Below are 15,484 nucleotides of genomic sequence, written 5' to 3'. Positions count from 1 at the left end.
GGGGAACACTGCATTCCACCAAAGGGAAAAGGCAATGCATGAGTGTGGTGCCTGGCCAGGCAATGCATCTCGAGCCTCCAATCCTGCAGTGGCTCTGTGTGGTGTGTGTGTGTGTAGCTTATGCTGTCTGACATAGACCGGCAGGGAGTCCACATCACCACTGCCCTGACAGGGAGGGAGACCACATCATCGCCCTCACTGCACACCGTCTGCAGCTTATTGCTTCCCCAAAGTGGTCATGTGGCTTCATGTAGACCCTGGGGTGTGTCCCTCACTTGGGTCCCAACACTGCATCCCCCAACCCCCCGATACCTCTCGGAGACCCTTGAAATCATGCTGCCTGTGGCACAGGGGGACAGTGTTTTGAGCCAGCGCCCACGCTCATGGCAGCCTGCCGCCTAAGTGAGTGGTAAAGGAAATGGGACCAGGATGAACAGACATACGGCCAACGAAGGCCTGGGGAGGGTCCCTGTGAGAAGATGGCCAAGCATTGTGGGAGGAAGGGGACCGCTGTCTGTGGGACAGACACAAGCTCCAGGAATCCCAGGGCCCACGGTCACGGGTCTTTCCTGTGCACTGCCACACACGGGAGCAATGGGCAGCCCGTCATGAGAGGGGGGTGTGTGCTTGCCAGTGTGTCACTTTCCAGGCAACGGGGACAAACGGCAAGAGCGGCGCGCATGATACGCAGCCTCCCCTAGTGTGGCGTCCTCTCCACGTCACACACCTCTGGTCACCGACCTTCCCTAGCCGGTGCACTGCTAGACTGCTGTCATGACATACATGTCTTCTGGGAGCAAGGATGGACGTAGAGAGTATGCAAAGGAGGCTGAGCAGATGGAAAACCGGGGTGCACAGACAGCAGGCGCACAGCTGACATGCGTCTCCCGGACAGCCAAGGTGATCCGCTGAGTGGATTTGTCGGACTAGGGGCACAATGAACAAAGGTGGCGGTGTAAATGGGCAAAGCGGGGAGGTCCCCCTTTACCCGTGTGTGTAGATAGCCGCGTGCCCAGCGCAGCGTGGAATGCAAAGGTCGCTTTCGCATGGCCAGAAGCCAAACAGGGCACCCAGAGCGCACAGAGGGCCGGCTGCAAGCCCCCCGGAGGAGTTGCACTGCACGGGGCCCAGAGCCTTCCTGCCTATGCAACAGACGCGCCCCAGTTTCCGGGTGACCTAGGGGCGGGACCGCCGAAGCCACGCACGCCACCGTCCCTATGATTGGTCCTGAAGGCAGTGAAGCGGCCTGGGCGTGGCTTGGAGCTCCCTCAGCCTCAAAGCCGCAGGCGCACACCTCTCCCCACAAAGGCCTCCGAGGCAGCATCGGCATAGCGATAGCCACCGCCGAGGCATCCTGGGTACAGCACCATGCGCATGCGCATGCGCATGCGCATGCGCCCCCTCGACCTTTGGGCTCTGGGAGGAAGGGGGAGCGAGTTGCCAGCCATTGCCCTCAGGGCTCCGCTCACTGGGTCTGGGGAGGGGGGCCGTGCTTTCACCTCCCGCTTCGTCGTCGGTAGGAGCCACAGTTGGTGTCTCGGGCCGGGGCCGCATGTTGCGCGACTCGTGTTTCCGAAACACTGGGGATGCCCGGAGGCCCCATGCCGCCTTCGACCGGGAACGGGGCGGTCGAGAGACGAGGGCCCGTGGGGACACTGGGTCTCCGGCAGGGCCGGAGGTGCCGCAGGCCGAAGGCTTGCAGGCCACAAGCGAACAGCCTGTGCAGGAAGGCCAGGCCCGACCCGAGAGGCAGGTGGGCGGCCCCAGCGAGATATCGGTGCCGCTGGTGCATGACATAGTGGCGGTGGAGGCGCTGTGGGGCCTGGCGGAGGAGGAGGTTGAGGTGGCGGCCGCGGAAGAGGACGCGCCTGGGGAAGAGGGGCATGAGCAGAGGAAGAAGGGGGAGGAGGACGAGGAGCAGGAGCCGGGGAAGGAGAAGGTCCAAGTTCACGAGGAGGAGGACCTGAAGGGCGAGGGGGAGCAGCAGGACCAGAAGAGCAGAAGGAGGAGGAGGAGGAGGAAGAGGGGGAGAGGCAGCAGGAGTAAAAGATTAGAAGGAGGAGGAGCAGCAGAAGCCCAAGCAGAAGGAGGAAGAGCGGAAGGAGGAGGAGTTGGCGGAAATGAAAGGGGAGGAGCAGGAGCAGCAGGGTATACAAGCGGGCGCGGCGGCGGCGGCGGCGGCGGCCACGGCGCCGGCCGCGGCGGTGGCGGTGGAGGCATTGGCGGCGGCAGTGGCAGGGGAAGGGGACCAGGAGGAGGAGCAGGAGGAGGAAGGGAAGGCGTGCGAGCCATTAAAGGGAGAGCAGAATTGCAAACGGAGGAGGAAGAGGAGCAGGAGAAGGAAGCGCTGGAGGAGCAGCAGCAGGGCGAGGAGGAGGTGGAGGGCAAGGAGGACAAGGAGGAGCGGGAGGAGGAGGAACAGAAGCCGAGTGAGCAGGAAGGCCGATGGGTGGAAGAAGCCCAGGAGCTGCAGGTGAAGCAGGATAAGAAGGAGCAGGTAGAGTCAGGCCTCCGTCCTTGCCCTTCCCCACTGGAGGCTCTGGAGGCTCTGGAGGCCCTTCAGATAGAGCTACAGCCGGTGAATAAACAAGCCAGCCGGGAGCACGCTCGACTCAAACTCAGGATGTGGCAGAGGCGGCAGCGACATCTGCAGCAGAGAGGTGCCCTTATCCAGGGCATCCGTGGTTTCTGGGCCAAGGCTGTATCCTTCCTGCTGCTGGTGGAGGGTCCAGAGGGGGCTGGGCTTGCGCAAGAGGAAGGAAAGGGAGGTGACATTTAGAGGAACCCAGGACAGGGACTGGAGCTACGCCACGCTCCAGTGGCCGGGAACGTGCAAACGTGATCCCATCCGGTGGTCCTGGCTCTGCAATGAGTGTGGGAGGAGGGCAGTGCCGGGGTGGGGGAGGCATGTGTGCTTTACGTCGCACCTGGCACGGAAACAGCGCTGGGAGAGTGGGGAGTGGCGGTGGAGGTCCAGGCCAGGTCGGGGAAATGACCGAGGGCTTCTTCCCACACAAAGCCGCGTGGGGGCACGTTTCTGGGTCCCGCTAAGCATCTTGCTGCGGGGAAGGCGATGTGAATGCCCACTGGTCGGCGCGAGACCGGATGTGTGCTGTCTGGCTGTGTGGAAGTAAGCGTCCTCAGTGTCCTCACGAGCACACAAAGCTAGGCGTGGTTGCGGGCGTCTGGGCATGCACAGCCTCCTGTGCGTGTCTAGCAGAGCCCTGCGCGATCCTGAGACCCCGTGGGCCTGGACGCAGCCTGCGGGGAGGGCTTGAGACCCTGGGGGAGGACGCCAGTCCCGGGGGGAGGACGCCTGGATGCTGTCCACACTGGTTCTCTGGTTCGAGCTCTCTCACGCCCAGCACCTGAAGGCTCTTTGACCTGCGGCAGTTTGTGAACCACCCTCAGATGTCAGCCCTGATTAGTAAGCCCGATGAAAGCATGCTTCGCCACATGACCAATTTGAAGGTCGGCCTGGGAGTGGGAGGTGGTGTGGGTGGCTGGCTGTGTGGGGAGGGGAGGTGGTGGGGAGAAGTGATGTGTTCCTTCCTCAGGGGAGGGCGGGTCTCCTGGAACAAGATTTCACATTTCTGCCCCACTGTACCACGGCAGGTGGAGGAACACAAGTTTCCCAGGGAATGCCGGAAGATCCTGCTGTTTTTTGGCAAGAACTCCTACTTCCAGAATGAAGTCGTTACGAAGGAGTATGTCCTAGGCCTTGATGGTAAGTGTCCACTGACTGCATGGGCGGCAGTGGGTGGAGGGTTGAATGTGATAAGTTCTCTGGCGCCTTCTCACATACGCGTCTTCCTGCAGGGTATAGGGCGTCTCATTCCAGTCCCATCCAGTGGTACCCAAGGTACAGACAGGAGGCCTACAGACGCAGGCATGACAACAGCAGCCTCAACTTCTTCAACTGGTTCTCTGACCACAGCTTTGCCGGCTCTAGCAGGATTGCTGAGGTGGGGCCCTGTAACAAGGAAGGGAGGTGATTTTCATGGGTTCCCCCACTGCGTGGGATAGCTACCTGAGGCCTGGCCTGTCTCCCCTACCAGATAATCATAGAGGATCTTTGGCCCAACCCCCTGCCGTATTTCAAGATGAAGGAGGCCCCAGGAGAGAGAACTGAGAGGGAAAGAGGTGAGCAGCCAAGGGTGTGGGCACGGAAATGTGTGTCGTGGGGTCCAGGGCACAATTCTCTTCTGCATGGAGGCACCGAGACTCACAGCGGCACAGGAGGTGACCCCAGGTCAAAAGGGCATCAGCCTGAGACAGGGAGTCTTAAGAAGTAACGTGTCCCAGAGGCTTTGCCCCTTTGGGGAGCCTGAAGGTGGGAAGGGGGCTAGACAAAAAGAATGAGCAAAGCGGGACAACCAAAGCTGGCTCATCACATAGCACGGTGACAACTGTCATTCCCGGACCATGAACCCCACCCTCAGGCCTCCTACCACCATCCCACATGTTGTCTGGCTTCTGGATCCCCTTGTCAGCTTTGGCACAGCTTATCACACCCTCCCATCCTACTTTCCGTTTGGAAACATTCAAGCAACCTTACTCAGGGCCAAGATAAGACTCTCACCTGTCCTGTGTGTGTGTGTGTGTGTGTGTGTGTGTGTGTGTGTGTGTGTGTGTGTTTGTGTCTGTGTGTACCCATATATCCCAGGGATATGCACGATCTTGAGAAGAGTATGAAGGAGCGTCGCACTACATCGACCCCAGTGGAAACCCTTCCGATGCTCACCGATGGTCCACAAGATTCTCCTGGCCATGAAATAAGGACAAGGGTGGTGGTGACACGTGGCGCAGGGCGGGGGTCCAATACATTGGAAGAAATATAGAATGGGAGATAAACAGCATGAAGTGTTTGTGTGTGTCTTCCTCTCAGGTTCGCCCTGGGGCGTGTCCATGTATACATGCGGCTGTCCAGAGGTGTAAGTGTTCTGTGCCTGCACATTGGAGTTCCAAGGAAGGGCGGGACGTAGGACATTGTCCGTAGGGATGGGTCACACATTGGGATTGCATGTGAGGTCAGTAAGATTGAAGCAATGGGGACTTGGGTGAGGGAGGCCAGGGCACAAACCTGAGAGAAAGGCCAGTGCCCAGGTTCATAGCTTTCCTGTGAAAATGAGGAAATTCAAGGAAACGGAGAGGCCAGCACAGGCCAGGGATGTCCAATATTCAGGGTTTGGGCATGTCCATGATGGTGCCCCCAGAATCCCGCATGGGGACACCCTCAGTCATGTTGACTGAACCGCCACACAGGGAGGAATTCCCAGGGTTGATTACCCTCTGGTTTTCAGACGTCTACCAATGCAGACTGTCTTGTGGACAAGGTCAGGATCTCAGGACCAGCCACACATATTTGAGGGATTGTGAGCAGGTTGTAAGATTGGTGTCCAGGGGAAGGAACCGAGGGACCAGAGGCAGAGTGGGTGGGTAAGACCGATGAAGTTCTGCTTCAGGCAGAGTTGACAGGGACAACATACACACTGCAGAGAAAACAGCCCACTACAGTCTCACGCAACTCCAAAATCACAGCCAACTTTTCTGGTTCCACTTCCTGAAGCTGAGCCTCCCAAACACCGCTTCACTTATTCTCACACACACACACACACACACACACACACACACACACACACAAGACTCCTGAAGGAGTCCTAGTGCTGATGCCCTTGTGTGAACTTTGCTGTTTCTGAAAAGACCTCTGGTTACGAATGGGTGGTCCAGATTGCAAGCCAACAGAGGGGAGGGTCGCGGGGAGGTGGGGCTCTTCAAGGGCACGAACACGCCAGCCTCTCCCGTGTGCCCTCTGCCCTCTCATCATCAGCCGTGATGAGTCGGGTGATGCTCTTCCTCTGTGTCCACAGGCTTAAGCCGTGTGTCCAACACGCCATGTGAGACTTGTGAGAAGACTCCCAAGTGCAAACACCAGCAGGCGCTCAGGGAGGTCGCCTCGTCCCAGGCAGCCTGTGTTCCTTTGCCTGAGTGCCAGGACAAAGGCTGCCTCAGCCACATAGGGAACGATGGACTTGTGAGGCCTTAGCATTCTGTGCAGAGGTCCCCGGCAGGCCTGGGGCTTAGAAAGGACTGGGACGAGCCTCACCTGCGAAGACGTGAGTGCTGGGATACTCCTTACACAGCAGATGGCTGCTTGCCAGAGATGTCTGTGCTAGGGATGGGGCAAAAGCTCCACCGTGCGAGCAGTGCAGTAGACAGAGTTCAGCCTTGTCCATCGCAGGCTCTTCTGTATCCCCATGTAACACGGCCCCCAGCACAGCGTGCCTGAGACTGACCTCCCGACACTAATATTCCTGTCTCCCAAGCTGCCCAAGCTCCCCAGGATCCCCACTGCACAGCTCTGCAGTACAAGAGCCTTCTCTGCAGTGGGTCTATTCCAGAGAAGGCGTGGGCAGTCCCAATGCATGGAGGCCTCTTGCCCCTATCATATGCAGACAACATGGTCAGCGGGGTGTGAGCACGCTGTGGAGTTGAGGATCTGTGCGACCAAGCCTTACCTCTTCCAGGGCAGAGGCTGTCGCACTCTCTAGAAGGGAAGGCAGGCCTTTCTCTCGCTGCTGTCTGCACGCTGGCTGGAGAGGCACGTCTTCTCAGCTGCTTGATGGGTAAATGTCAGGGTACCCTGGAAAAGCTCCCAGTGCTGACCCGAGTCTTTGGGTGTGAACATCCAAAGAAAGTATGGCCAGTGATTGTGCAGTGGGAATACGGCCTCAGTGGTCATGAGGCTGGGCCCTTTGGGGCATCTTTCTGCACAAGCAGGCCGTTACTTGATAGGTCTTGCCGAGCAGGAACACTTTACGGGACAGGTGAACACCGGGTCCCCCACATGTTAATATCTCCAGCCAATACCTCCTTAGGGGCCAGGGTGACGTTTGCGCCCGGCCTGTCCCAAAGACAAGGTACGGACAAAGTGTGGGTGTGGAATACACTCACGGCACCCAGAGCCAAACCCTCAAGTGTGGACACTTGAGGTCCGTGGGCAGAGGCCTCGGTGCTCTGTGTCCGAGGGATTACAGCCCTCATGCTGCACACCCGGCATCCCCGGGTGTCCTCCCGTATCCGCAGCTCTCCCCGGGGAGCCCTAGGGTCCAGGAGCTGCTAAACCCCCTGCACAACTGTATCTGCTGCCCAGCGGCCTCTTCCACCCCAACATCAGCGTGTGTGGGCTCCAGAGTGCTGTCTCTGTCTCGAGTGGGCTCGAGAGAGGACACCCTCAGCAATTCAGGAGCCTTCTGACTTCCATGTCTCTGAACCACGCGTGTCTCATTGGCCTGTCGGGATCGTCCCGTTGTTCTCTGTTCACAGGAAATGTCTCGCATTGCCTGTGCTCCTCTGTCTCCCTGAGTGAGCCCTGGCGTGTTTGTGTCTTTTCCTGGCTTTGCCTGTGCCGACACCTCTCTGGTGATGCCTCCTTGCCTGGCCTAAGTGGGCACAGCTGTACCCGTGTAACCGCCTTCGTCTCTGCACACCTGTGTGTTGGGTCAGCTGTGGCTCTGGTGGCCTGTCTTGTCTTTGGTGTATGCTTCTGCACTTGAGTGTGCTTCCCTCTGCATTCAAACCCTTTCTTCCACTGACAGATCCAATTGCTGTCCTGCTGTCAGGTGGAGGGGCTTCTGCGTGTTCTGTTCTATGTTCCAGGAGCCAGAAATCCTTCCGTGCCTGTAGGACCTTCGTCAGAGGATTGGCCATGCACTCACTGCCAGCCAGTTAATGTCCCCAAATGCAGCTGGCTTGCTGTGAGCATTCCGTCACACCTCTATTTTCTGTCCTTCTGTTTTCAAACCCTTTGCGCCCGAGGGGCTCAAACGTCACTGGCCTGCACGTTGCAGATGCAGGCGTAAATTGTGAAAAGCGGACCGGCAACGTTTTCCCACTTACTCTTTTGCCACGTGGCATGTTCCTGGCTGGGAGAGACTTCCCCCTGCCAGTGTGTGTCTCGTTTCCGTGTGCCTCCTGTGTGTTCTGGTCCCTAATTTGTCCATTACGTCCTACCTGGGAGTCTGATTCATGTCTGCAGGAACGAGGCTGACACCTTTGACTGCTGGGTTCTGAGCTCAGCTTAGTCCACCAGGACTAGTGCGTGCCTGAGGGACACAACGGGCAGTGACGGATGTGCCCGTATCCTTCACGTGCAAGTGCTCCGTCCAGCCACCTTCGCCGGGACATTTCTCAGCGACCCCTCTTTGTTTGTGGTGAGAGCACTTGCCTCTGAGAATTCTGACGAGGCGGTGAAGCATTGCTTACGGCTGCCCTGTGCAAGTTAGATCTCCAGAACTCATGCACATGGCATGACTGCATCTTCACACCCGAGCCCCGACACCTCCTCATCGCACCCTCCCCTGATTAGCACCACTCTACTCTCTGGTGGACTGCATGCCTTTAACTCCTTTAGTCTCCTCAGGAATCCATCAGGCAGGGCTCACCACCACTGTGCTTCTGTCAGGGGCTGGCTTCTTTCAGTGAGCCCAGTGCTTTCTGCACTGATGCTCAATGCACCCGCAGAAGGGTGAGCCACACTAAGCCCGGCGGCAAACCCTTTGGCCCTACATTTCCCACATGTGTGCCTGGTGGCAGAGGTGCACAAGGAGCCCGCCTGCATGCGTCTCCCAGGTCCTCCACAGGGTACAAAGTACCGCCTCAGGAGGCTGATCCGCATCACATGGGCATAGCTCTGCTTGCACGTGTTAGCCTTTCGTATCATACAGGCAGCCCAGACTTAGAAATCCTGCTACCTGCTTACAACTATCCAGCCCTCGTGCTTCTGCAGACGCTCTGTGTCTGTACAGACATTTGAGTCACGGTCTCGTGACCTTCCAATACAGCTTGATGGTCTGTCCTTAGCTTACAGCCTGGGATGCGGTTCTCACTCATTGTCCTCCCCTCGGGTGCGAGTTTCCTCCATCACTGTGGTGGAAGGTAACCTTTATCACCATACGTTGGCTTGAAATTACTGGGCGGATCACCTGTCTGCGTCCGGGGATCCGAAGGAGACCTTGGCTCTTTTGCTCACGGTCCACCCTTTCTCTGTGATGAGTCGCTTTGGATGAGAAGCTTGCCAGAGGCGAGGGGGCCTCAGAGTTGAGCACATTTCCTGGGCATCTGTGAGAACTTCGTTGGTTCCACTCGGAAAGCATTGACATTCATGGATGTGCAGCCTCTGCTTTTGCTTGAATTTGCCGAGCTTTGGGACGTGATTTCTTCCCGCATGTGCTGTGCCTAAATCTCTGCTGTGTCTTTCCGGCAGTCCCGTTTCCTGTCTCCTGCTGGTAAGTGCAGGGCTTCCAGCAGCCCTGTGGGGAACGGGTCCTTGTTTTCTTCCCTGCGGTGCCCTCTTCCTCACCCCGAATGACCTCATTGCAGCTTCCTTCTCGTTCAGCGATCGTTTCAGACTGCCCTTAAGGTCCAGGTGGGAGCGGTGCCTTTTGTGCTGAGGGCTGACCACTGTAGAGCATTCGTCTCTGTGCAAATTGCACAGGTGAATTTCACCAGGTGAAAGTGCACACTGCAGTTGCCCTGTCTTCAGAGTCAGCCCACCTGTCTCCGCCTCGGCTGCCCCTGCTCTCCTTCCTCCTACCCTCTCCTTACCTCCCCCTCCCTTGTCTTCTTCCTGTCCCTCCCTCCCACTTTCCTTCCAGCTCTCTTTGTCTTCGTCTCCCTCCTCTCCATCACTAATGCCTCCCCCTGTCTCCGCCTGTCTTCCTTGTAATAGGTGCCCCTCTGTCTCTTCTTGTCTTGCTCCTCCTCCCCGTCTCTCCCACCAATCTCCCCGGACTCTCCCTCTCCAGGCCGGTCTTCCCCTCCACTCGTCCTTCCTTCATCTGCTCTGCTTGCACGTGTCTCTCTCTCTCCCTCTATAGCTCTGTCTCTCTGTGTGTCTCTTTTTCGCTGTCTCTCTCAGTGGACCTTCTGTGTCTGGGTGCATGCTTCTTCAGAATTCTTGTTGGTGCCTGGGAAATGGGAAGGGAACTCGTCTGCTTTCGCGTGTACTAGTGAAAGCAGGCACAGGGCTTTCTCAGAGACAGACACAGACAAGTCTGCAATTCTCGGTGAAGGGCCCCTACGTGCCCTGCGTGGTTGGAGTCGTCCTCCTTTTAGTGGAAGGTTAGATTTCAGGACCGGAGCAAGCTGCTAAATCCTACTACTACCCCATCTCCCTGGCGCTCTGTACGGAGATCAGTAGGGCACCAGTGGCAGATGGTGCTCTGGGGGTTGTTCTTTGCTCTGAATTGCAGTGCAGTGAGGTCTACTGAGCTGTTTTCTTGCAAGGACATGGCGGTGGGGTGGGTCTAGGGTGGGTGTCACTGGTTCTGGGTGGGCACCCACCTTACCGCCGCCCTCAGCCTGACGGCCAAGGAGGAGATACCGTGCGGACGGCCATGTGGCCCCGGTAGGCGTGACACTAAGGACTTCTCCAGGCTTTGCCCCAGCTTCATGAAGAAGGGGCAAGGGACGGAGCAGGGAGTGGCTCACGGCGTGGACGATCCTGTGCTGAACGCTCTGGTGCCCGTAGTGAGGCCTCTGGGGAAAGGGTGTACAAGCGACCACACACTGCGCGATACCGGGGACCTCGCAAGTGAAGCCTGGAAGGTGACAGCGCTGAAGAGGACATGCGGCAAACGGGGGCCACGCTGGCACCTTGGCACTCGCTCCAGAGCCTGGACCGGCCATTGGCGCGCGCTTGCTGGCGGCCAGCACCCTGTCTTGCTGTCTTGCAACTGATTGCTCCCCGAACCTGGCCAGCTGGCCTGACCTGCCCTGGAACCACTTCGCCCCCAGGCCGCATGCGCACACTCTTCACTGCCTCTGTCTCGGCCCCTCCTCCACAGCAGCCACAGCCAATGCGGAGTCCTCAAATCCCAGAGCCTGTGCGCCTGCGCTCAACTTTGGCGGGCTGCGGCGGGAGGCTTCAGGGAGCTCATGGTCTTGCGGCCAAGGCTCCCCCCACCTGCTGCCGTTTCCTGTCCTTGTCCTGAGGCTGCCCTAGCTACACTGGGGCCGGGGCCGAGCGTCATGGCCAGCGTGTCGCGGTCCGGACAAAGCGGAGATTCCCGCCGACCCTGGGCCCTGATCGTCCCGGATGCGAAAGGTGGAGAGTCCCGGCCCCGCGGGAATGCAGGGGCGCTGGAGGGCGTGGGCTGGCCGCAGTCCCCAGGTTCAGGGGCGGCAAGCGCCCATCCTGTGCAGGAAGCCCAGGCCGGGTGTGAGATACAGGTGGCAAGCCCAGCGGAGGAATTGGTGCTGATATTGGATGACGGAATGGTGGCGGCTGAGGTGGTGATCGGGGAGGAGGAAGAGGACGGCGAGGCGACCAAGGATGAGGTGGCTGGAGAGGAGAATTCTGAGGAAGCCAAGCCAGAAGCAGAGGACATGCACGAGGAGGAGGAGGTGGAAGTTGAGAGACAGCAGCAGGAGGAGTTTCAGGAGCAAGAGGAGAAGCGCGAGGCAGATGCAGAGGCGGAGGAGGGGCCCCAGCTCTCCCAGCCGCTGCAGCAGCAAGAGCCAGCGCTGCGTCCTGCCTCAGCCCAGGACCCGCTGGCAGCACTGGAGCGTCTTCAGCTGGAGATCAGCGCTGGGAATGCCCAGGATTCCAGGGCCTTATGGCGGCTGAAGCGCAGGATTCTTCGGAGGCAGATTTCTTACCTGGATCACAGAAGGGCCATCATCAAGCACATCCCTGGCTTCTGGGCCCAGGCGGTATCCTTCCTTGTGCTGGTGGGTGATGGCGGGGGCTGTTGTGCAGGAGGGCTGGGCACTGAGAGCAGGGTGCCTCAGGGCGATGGCCCCCAGAGAGGAGAGCTGGGGAATGGTCCCTGGCCCTGGGTTGGTGTGGTCTGGGATCCAGTGTAAGGCCTTGGACAGGGGCGGTTGTTGGGGATGGGGGGACTTGGTGACTGGGTCTGTTTCCTCTAGGTCTCCGCCAACGTTGGCCTGCAGGCTGGTCTCAAATATTACTTGCAGACACGAGCCATGTGTCCCCATGCTACCAGAGCTAGGGTAGCACAAAGCAGCCTTCACTCAGAGCAGATAAGGCAAGGAAATATTTCGCTGCAAAATGGGAGAGTTACGCAGGCCGCACACCCACCTTCACATTCACAGGCTGTGCACGTTTCCTAGCAGTTCCTTCAAAAGAGAGCATTTCAGACACACACTCGTGACCTTTAGTGGAACCACGCCACGCCCCTTTGCCAGACAGTAGGACGACTGAGACCCACTCCGAATGGGGTACAAGCTGCCTCCTCAGACCCTGACACACACACACACACACACACACACACACACACACACACACACAGAGGATTCTCTCCTGGTATCTCCACCCCTGCTTCCCTCTCTGTCCTCAGGCTCCGGCTCGGTCCCACCCATGTCTTTCTCTCCGGACTGGCCGTGTCACTGTGTCTAATCCTTTTGCCTCCTCGGCCCTCCTCGTCCGTGCTTCTCGATCTCTTTCTCCCTCCCACACCCTCTGCTTGCAGCGTAAGTGTGCAGTCGGGTTCCTGTAAGCCATGTTATTCCATCTGGACTCAGGAGGCTGGTGACAACATAGGTCTTCACGGGAATATGCCAAGAAACCCAGCCGTGAGGAGGGGTCAGAGCACATGCCGACATCACAAGCTATGATGGGCTGCTGGCAGCCCACACAGGTCAGATATAGGAAGGAACTGTGAGGCGTGCAGGCAGTGGAGTCTCTCCCTGCTGTGTGCAGACAGCGTGGGAGGTACAGGAAGCCAACGGACTGCCCAGTGTCGATGGGGTCTGATGCATCTGCAGAGGCTGAGGAGTGTGGGGACTAGTGTTTCCTGGTCTTTCTGCACATGCCGTGATCTAGTCCCTTGCTCTTAGCCTGGGAGGGTTGGAGGGGGGCTGTGTCTGTTTCCACAGCATCTGAAGGCACAGCTCCTTGACACAGCACAGATTCTGAATCACCCCCAGTTGTCGGCCATGATCGGTGCCCAGGACAAAGACGTGCTCGGCTACGTGGTCGACTTGGAGGTGAGACCGGGGAGGCTGTGGCTGGGGGCCGTCCCGTCGGGGGTGGGATTTGGGCAGGAGAGGGTGAGGCAAAGGTGCTCACCCTCACAGCCAGGCAAGTAGCTCAGGACCCCGAGGGAGGACACTTGCCCCCTCCTGTCCCATTGCTCACGGCAGGTGGAAGAAGTGGGCCATCCCAAGTACCGCTGCAGAGTGATGTTTTTCTTTGGGGCCAACCCGTACTTCCGGAACCCAGTGATCATTAAGGAGTATCAGCTGAGCTTTGCTGGTAGGGTGTGGGTCCCATGATGGTGCGGGGCAGGGGGATGAGGAGCATGAATCAGGGGCAGGAGGGAGGGGGAGGGGGAGGGGCAGGTGGGTGGGGAGGAGGCCATCAGCTTGCTCCTCAAATCCTCTCTTCCTGCAGGCTACAGGACATCGCGTTCCACTCCAGTCCAGTGGTTCTGGGATGATGAACGTGGAGCTCCCAGTCGCAGGCATGACCCCACCAGCCTTAACTTGTTCAACTGGCTGTGTGAGCACAGCTGCCCAGGGGCGAACAGGATTGCCGAGGTGGGGCCCCTGAGGCCTTCGTCAGCAGTGGGGATGTGGGTGGCCCCCGGCCAGAGAGGAGAGTGGGCTATGCCCAATGTGGCGCCGGCCTGTGTCCTCTTCCAGATCATCATCGAGGACCTGTGGCCCAATCCCCTGCAGTACTACCTGAGGGAGGAAGGGACCAGAAGACAGTGATCTGACGTGCTCACGTGTCGGTGAGAACCCCAGTATGCGGTGTGTTGACCTGCGTGTTGTATGGGCAAGGGAACGTGGGCCACACATTGGCTTGGAAATGGAAGGTCCGCCGACACAGGGACACAGGTAGCATGGGGAGAGGGTGGGAGGATGACAGGGGACCTGCAGAGACTCAGCTGCAAACACACAGAGGGTCGAAGCCTGCAAACCAGATGCAGTCGTGCTGTGGGCTGGGGCTTTGGAGAGCAACTCGGGAGGAGCAGTGCTTCACCACAAATGCTCCCCGTGGATGTCCGCCCTGTCCCGGGCTTCCCCCTGCTCCTTCAGTCTGGATTTGCCTGCCAGTCTTTGGGTCAGGAGCTGCCGTGTCCCCAGGCGCCACTGTGGTGAGAATCTCGCACTTCCTTCCATGTGCCCCACCACGCCATGTCCTCCCGCAACCCGACAGCCATTCTTAGAACTGGTCCAAGGCCATTGGGGGCTGGAAATGAATCCCTGGGTGAGAAAGCAAGGGGGATCGCAAAAGGGCGAGGCACAAGAGTGACACCATCTGGGATGTATTTGCAAATATCCCGTATCATTCTTGGTGTCTGTTGCGTGGGGGCGCGTGTGTGCGCGTGTACGCAAATGTGTCTGCGTGTGCCCACATGCGTCAGGTGCTCTGCATCTGTGTGGGCGTGAATCGTGCAGAGCTTCTATCTTTGCCCATGCAGAAACAATGGAGGACGCCACCAGTGCTGGAAGAGATGGGTGGATGAGTCTCCTGTCTTCTACGTGCCCCGGAGAGAATTGAGGAAGAGATAACGTGTGGCAGCCTTGAAGAGTTTCCACGATGTTTATGTGGACACATACAGGAAGCTAAAAACCCTTCTGTTTTTGGTGTGTGTGTGTGTGTGTGTGTGTGTGTATGGGGACCTGAGGAGGGACGATGAGGAAGGGACCTGAGTGTGACTGTCCTGCCGCTGCCCGGGTGATTCTGTGTGTGCGGGAGAGGTGCAGTACTGGGGTGGGGCCGGTGTTGCCATGTGCACAGAGGCCTGCCTTCTTGGGCAGGAAGAGCCTGGAAGGAGGAGGAGGAAGAGACAGACCTGTTATTTGGAGACTTGTTGTATAGGCCAGAGCCGAAAGGCAGGGAAGGGGATTGCACAGTGGGACCAAATTGGTCCATTGGGTCCTGGTACAGTGTGGCCAGGACTCGGGGGGTTTCAGCCAGGACCCTTGATCCCAGAGGGGTGCTGTGTCCTTGGTGAGATAGTATCCAGTCAGCAAAGCCTCCAGTCAGGATCAGAGCTAAGACCACATGTCCCCGGACAACTCAGGAGCAGGCAGGCTTCTCATAGTCGATGCCAGTATACCTTGCTGCTGCCTCCCACACCCGGGGCTCCTTTGACCCCGAGCCCTGTCCTCAGACAGTGGCTCAGGATGGGAGATGTGTCAGGGGGAGGGGCAGGTGTGGGTTGTGGGCAGCAGCGAGGCTTATGAGTGGGAATTCATGGAGAGAGTACGCACGAGGGCAGAGATCCAGCGTGAGTTCGTGCGAGTGTGTGTGGGCGTCTGTGGCAAACTGGGCCTGAGATCCGTGGTGGTGCCGGCAGTGTGAGCGTGCATATGTTTGTGCGATTGCGTAGCGGTGTGTCTCTGTCTGTGCAGGAGTGGGTGGTTAGGCCACTGGAGAGACAAGGAGAGACACAGCGGTCTGTGTGAATGAGGTGCTTATGTGGGACGGTCAGGTGCCAGAATACAA

General features: G+C 58.6%; 2 protein-coding genes across 2 annotated transcripts; both read left to right on the top strand.

The window, feature by feature from the left end:
• The first annotated feature begins 1,458 nt into the window (after nt 1-1,458).
• LOC145715003 (uncharacterized) lies at nt 1,459-10,598 on the top strand. Its single transcript, XM_081794590.1, has 3 exons — nt 1,459-2,701; nt 3,394-3,524; nt 10,532-10,598. The coding sequence occupies exons 1-3, from the start codon at nt 1,553-1,555 to the stop codon at nt 10,596-10,598; spliced, it is 1,347 nt and encodes a 448-aa protein (XP_081650716.1). The 5' UTR covers nt 1,459-1,552.
• Nucleotides 10,599-11,031: 433 nt separating this feature from the next.
• On the top strand, nt 11,032-13,740 carry LOC145715002 (testis-specific Y-encoded protein 8-like). The gene is made up of 5 exons (XM_081794589.1): nt 11,032-11,715; nt 12,934-13,011; nt 13,168-13,279; nt 13,418-13,563; nt 13,669-13,740. Exons 1-5 carry the CDS (start codon nt 11,032-11,034, stop codon nt 13,738-13,740), a joined length of 1,092 nt encoding a protein of 363 aa, XP_081650715.1.
• Nucleotides 13,741-15,484: the final 1,744 nt, after the last annotated feature.

This window comes from Panthera onca, chromosome Y, assembly GCF_046562875.1.
Source record: "Panthera onca isolate mPanOnc1 chromosome Y, mPanOnc1 haplotype 2, whole genome shotgun sequence".
Lineage (NCBI taxonomy): Eukaryota > Metazoa > Chordata > Mammalia > Carnivora > Felidae > Panthera > Panthera onca.
This window is presented reverse-complemented; position numbering and strand designations above follow the sequence as displayed.

Bases quoted from the DNA above. Each gene is read 5' to 3' on its own strand.
- LOC145715002 (XM_081794589.1), top strand. From the start codon at position 11,032: ATGGCCAGCGTGTCGCGGTCCGGACAAAGCGGAGATTCCCGCCGACCC. The intron at 13,280-13,417 runs GTAGGGTGTGGG...CTCTTCCTGCAG, and splicing joins GTATCAGCTGAGCTTTGCTG to GCTACAGGACATCGCGTTCC. The intron at 13,564-13,668 runs GTGGGGCCCCTG...GTCCTCTTCCAG, and splicing joins GGGCGAACAGGATTGCCGAG to ATCATCATCGAGGACCTGTG.
- LOC145715003 (XM_081794590.1), top strand. From the start codon at position 1,553: ATGTTGCGCGACTCGTGTTTCCGAAACACTGGGGATGCCCGGAGGCCC. The intron at 2,702-3,393 runs GTATCCTTCCTG...GACCTGCGGCAG, and splicing joins GTGGTTTCTGGGCCAAGGCT to TTTGTGAACCACCCTCAGAT. The intron at 3,525-10,531 runs GTGGTGGGGAGA...TGGTGCCCGTAG, and splicing joins TGGCTGTGTGGGGAGGGGAG to TGAGGCCTCTGGGGAAAGGG.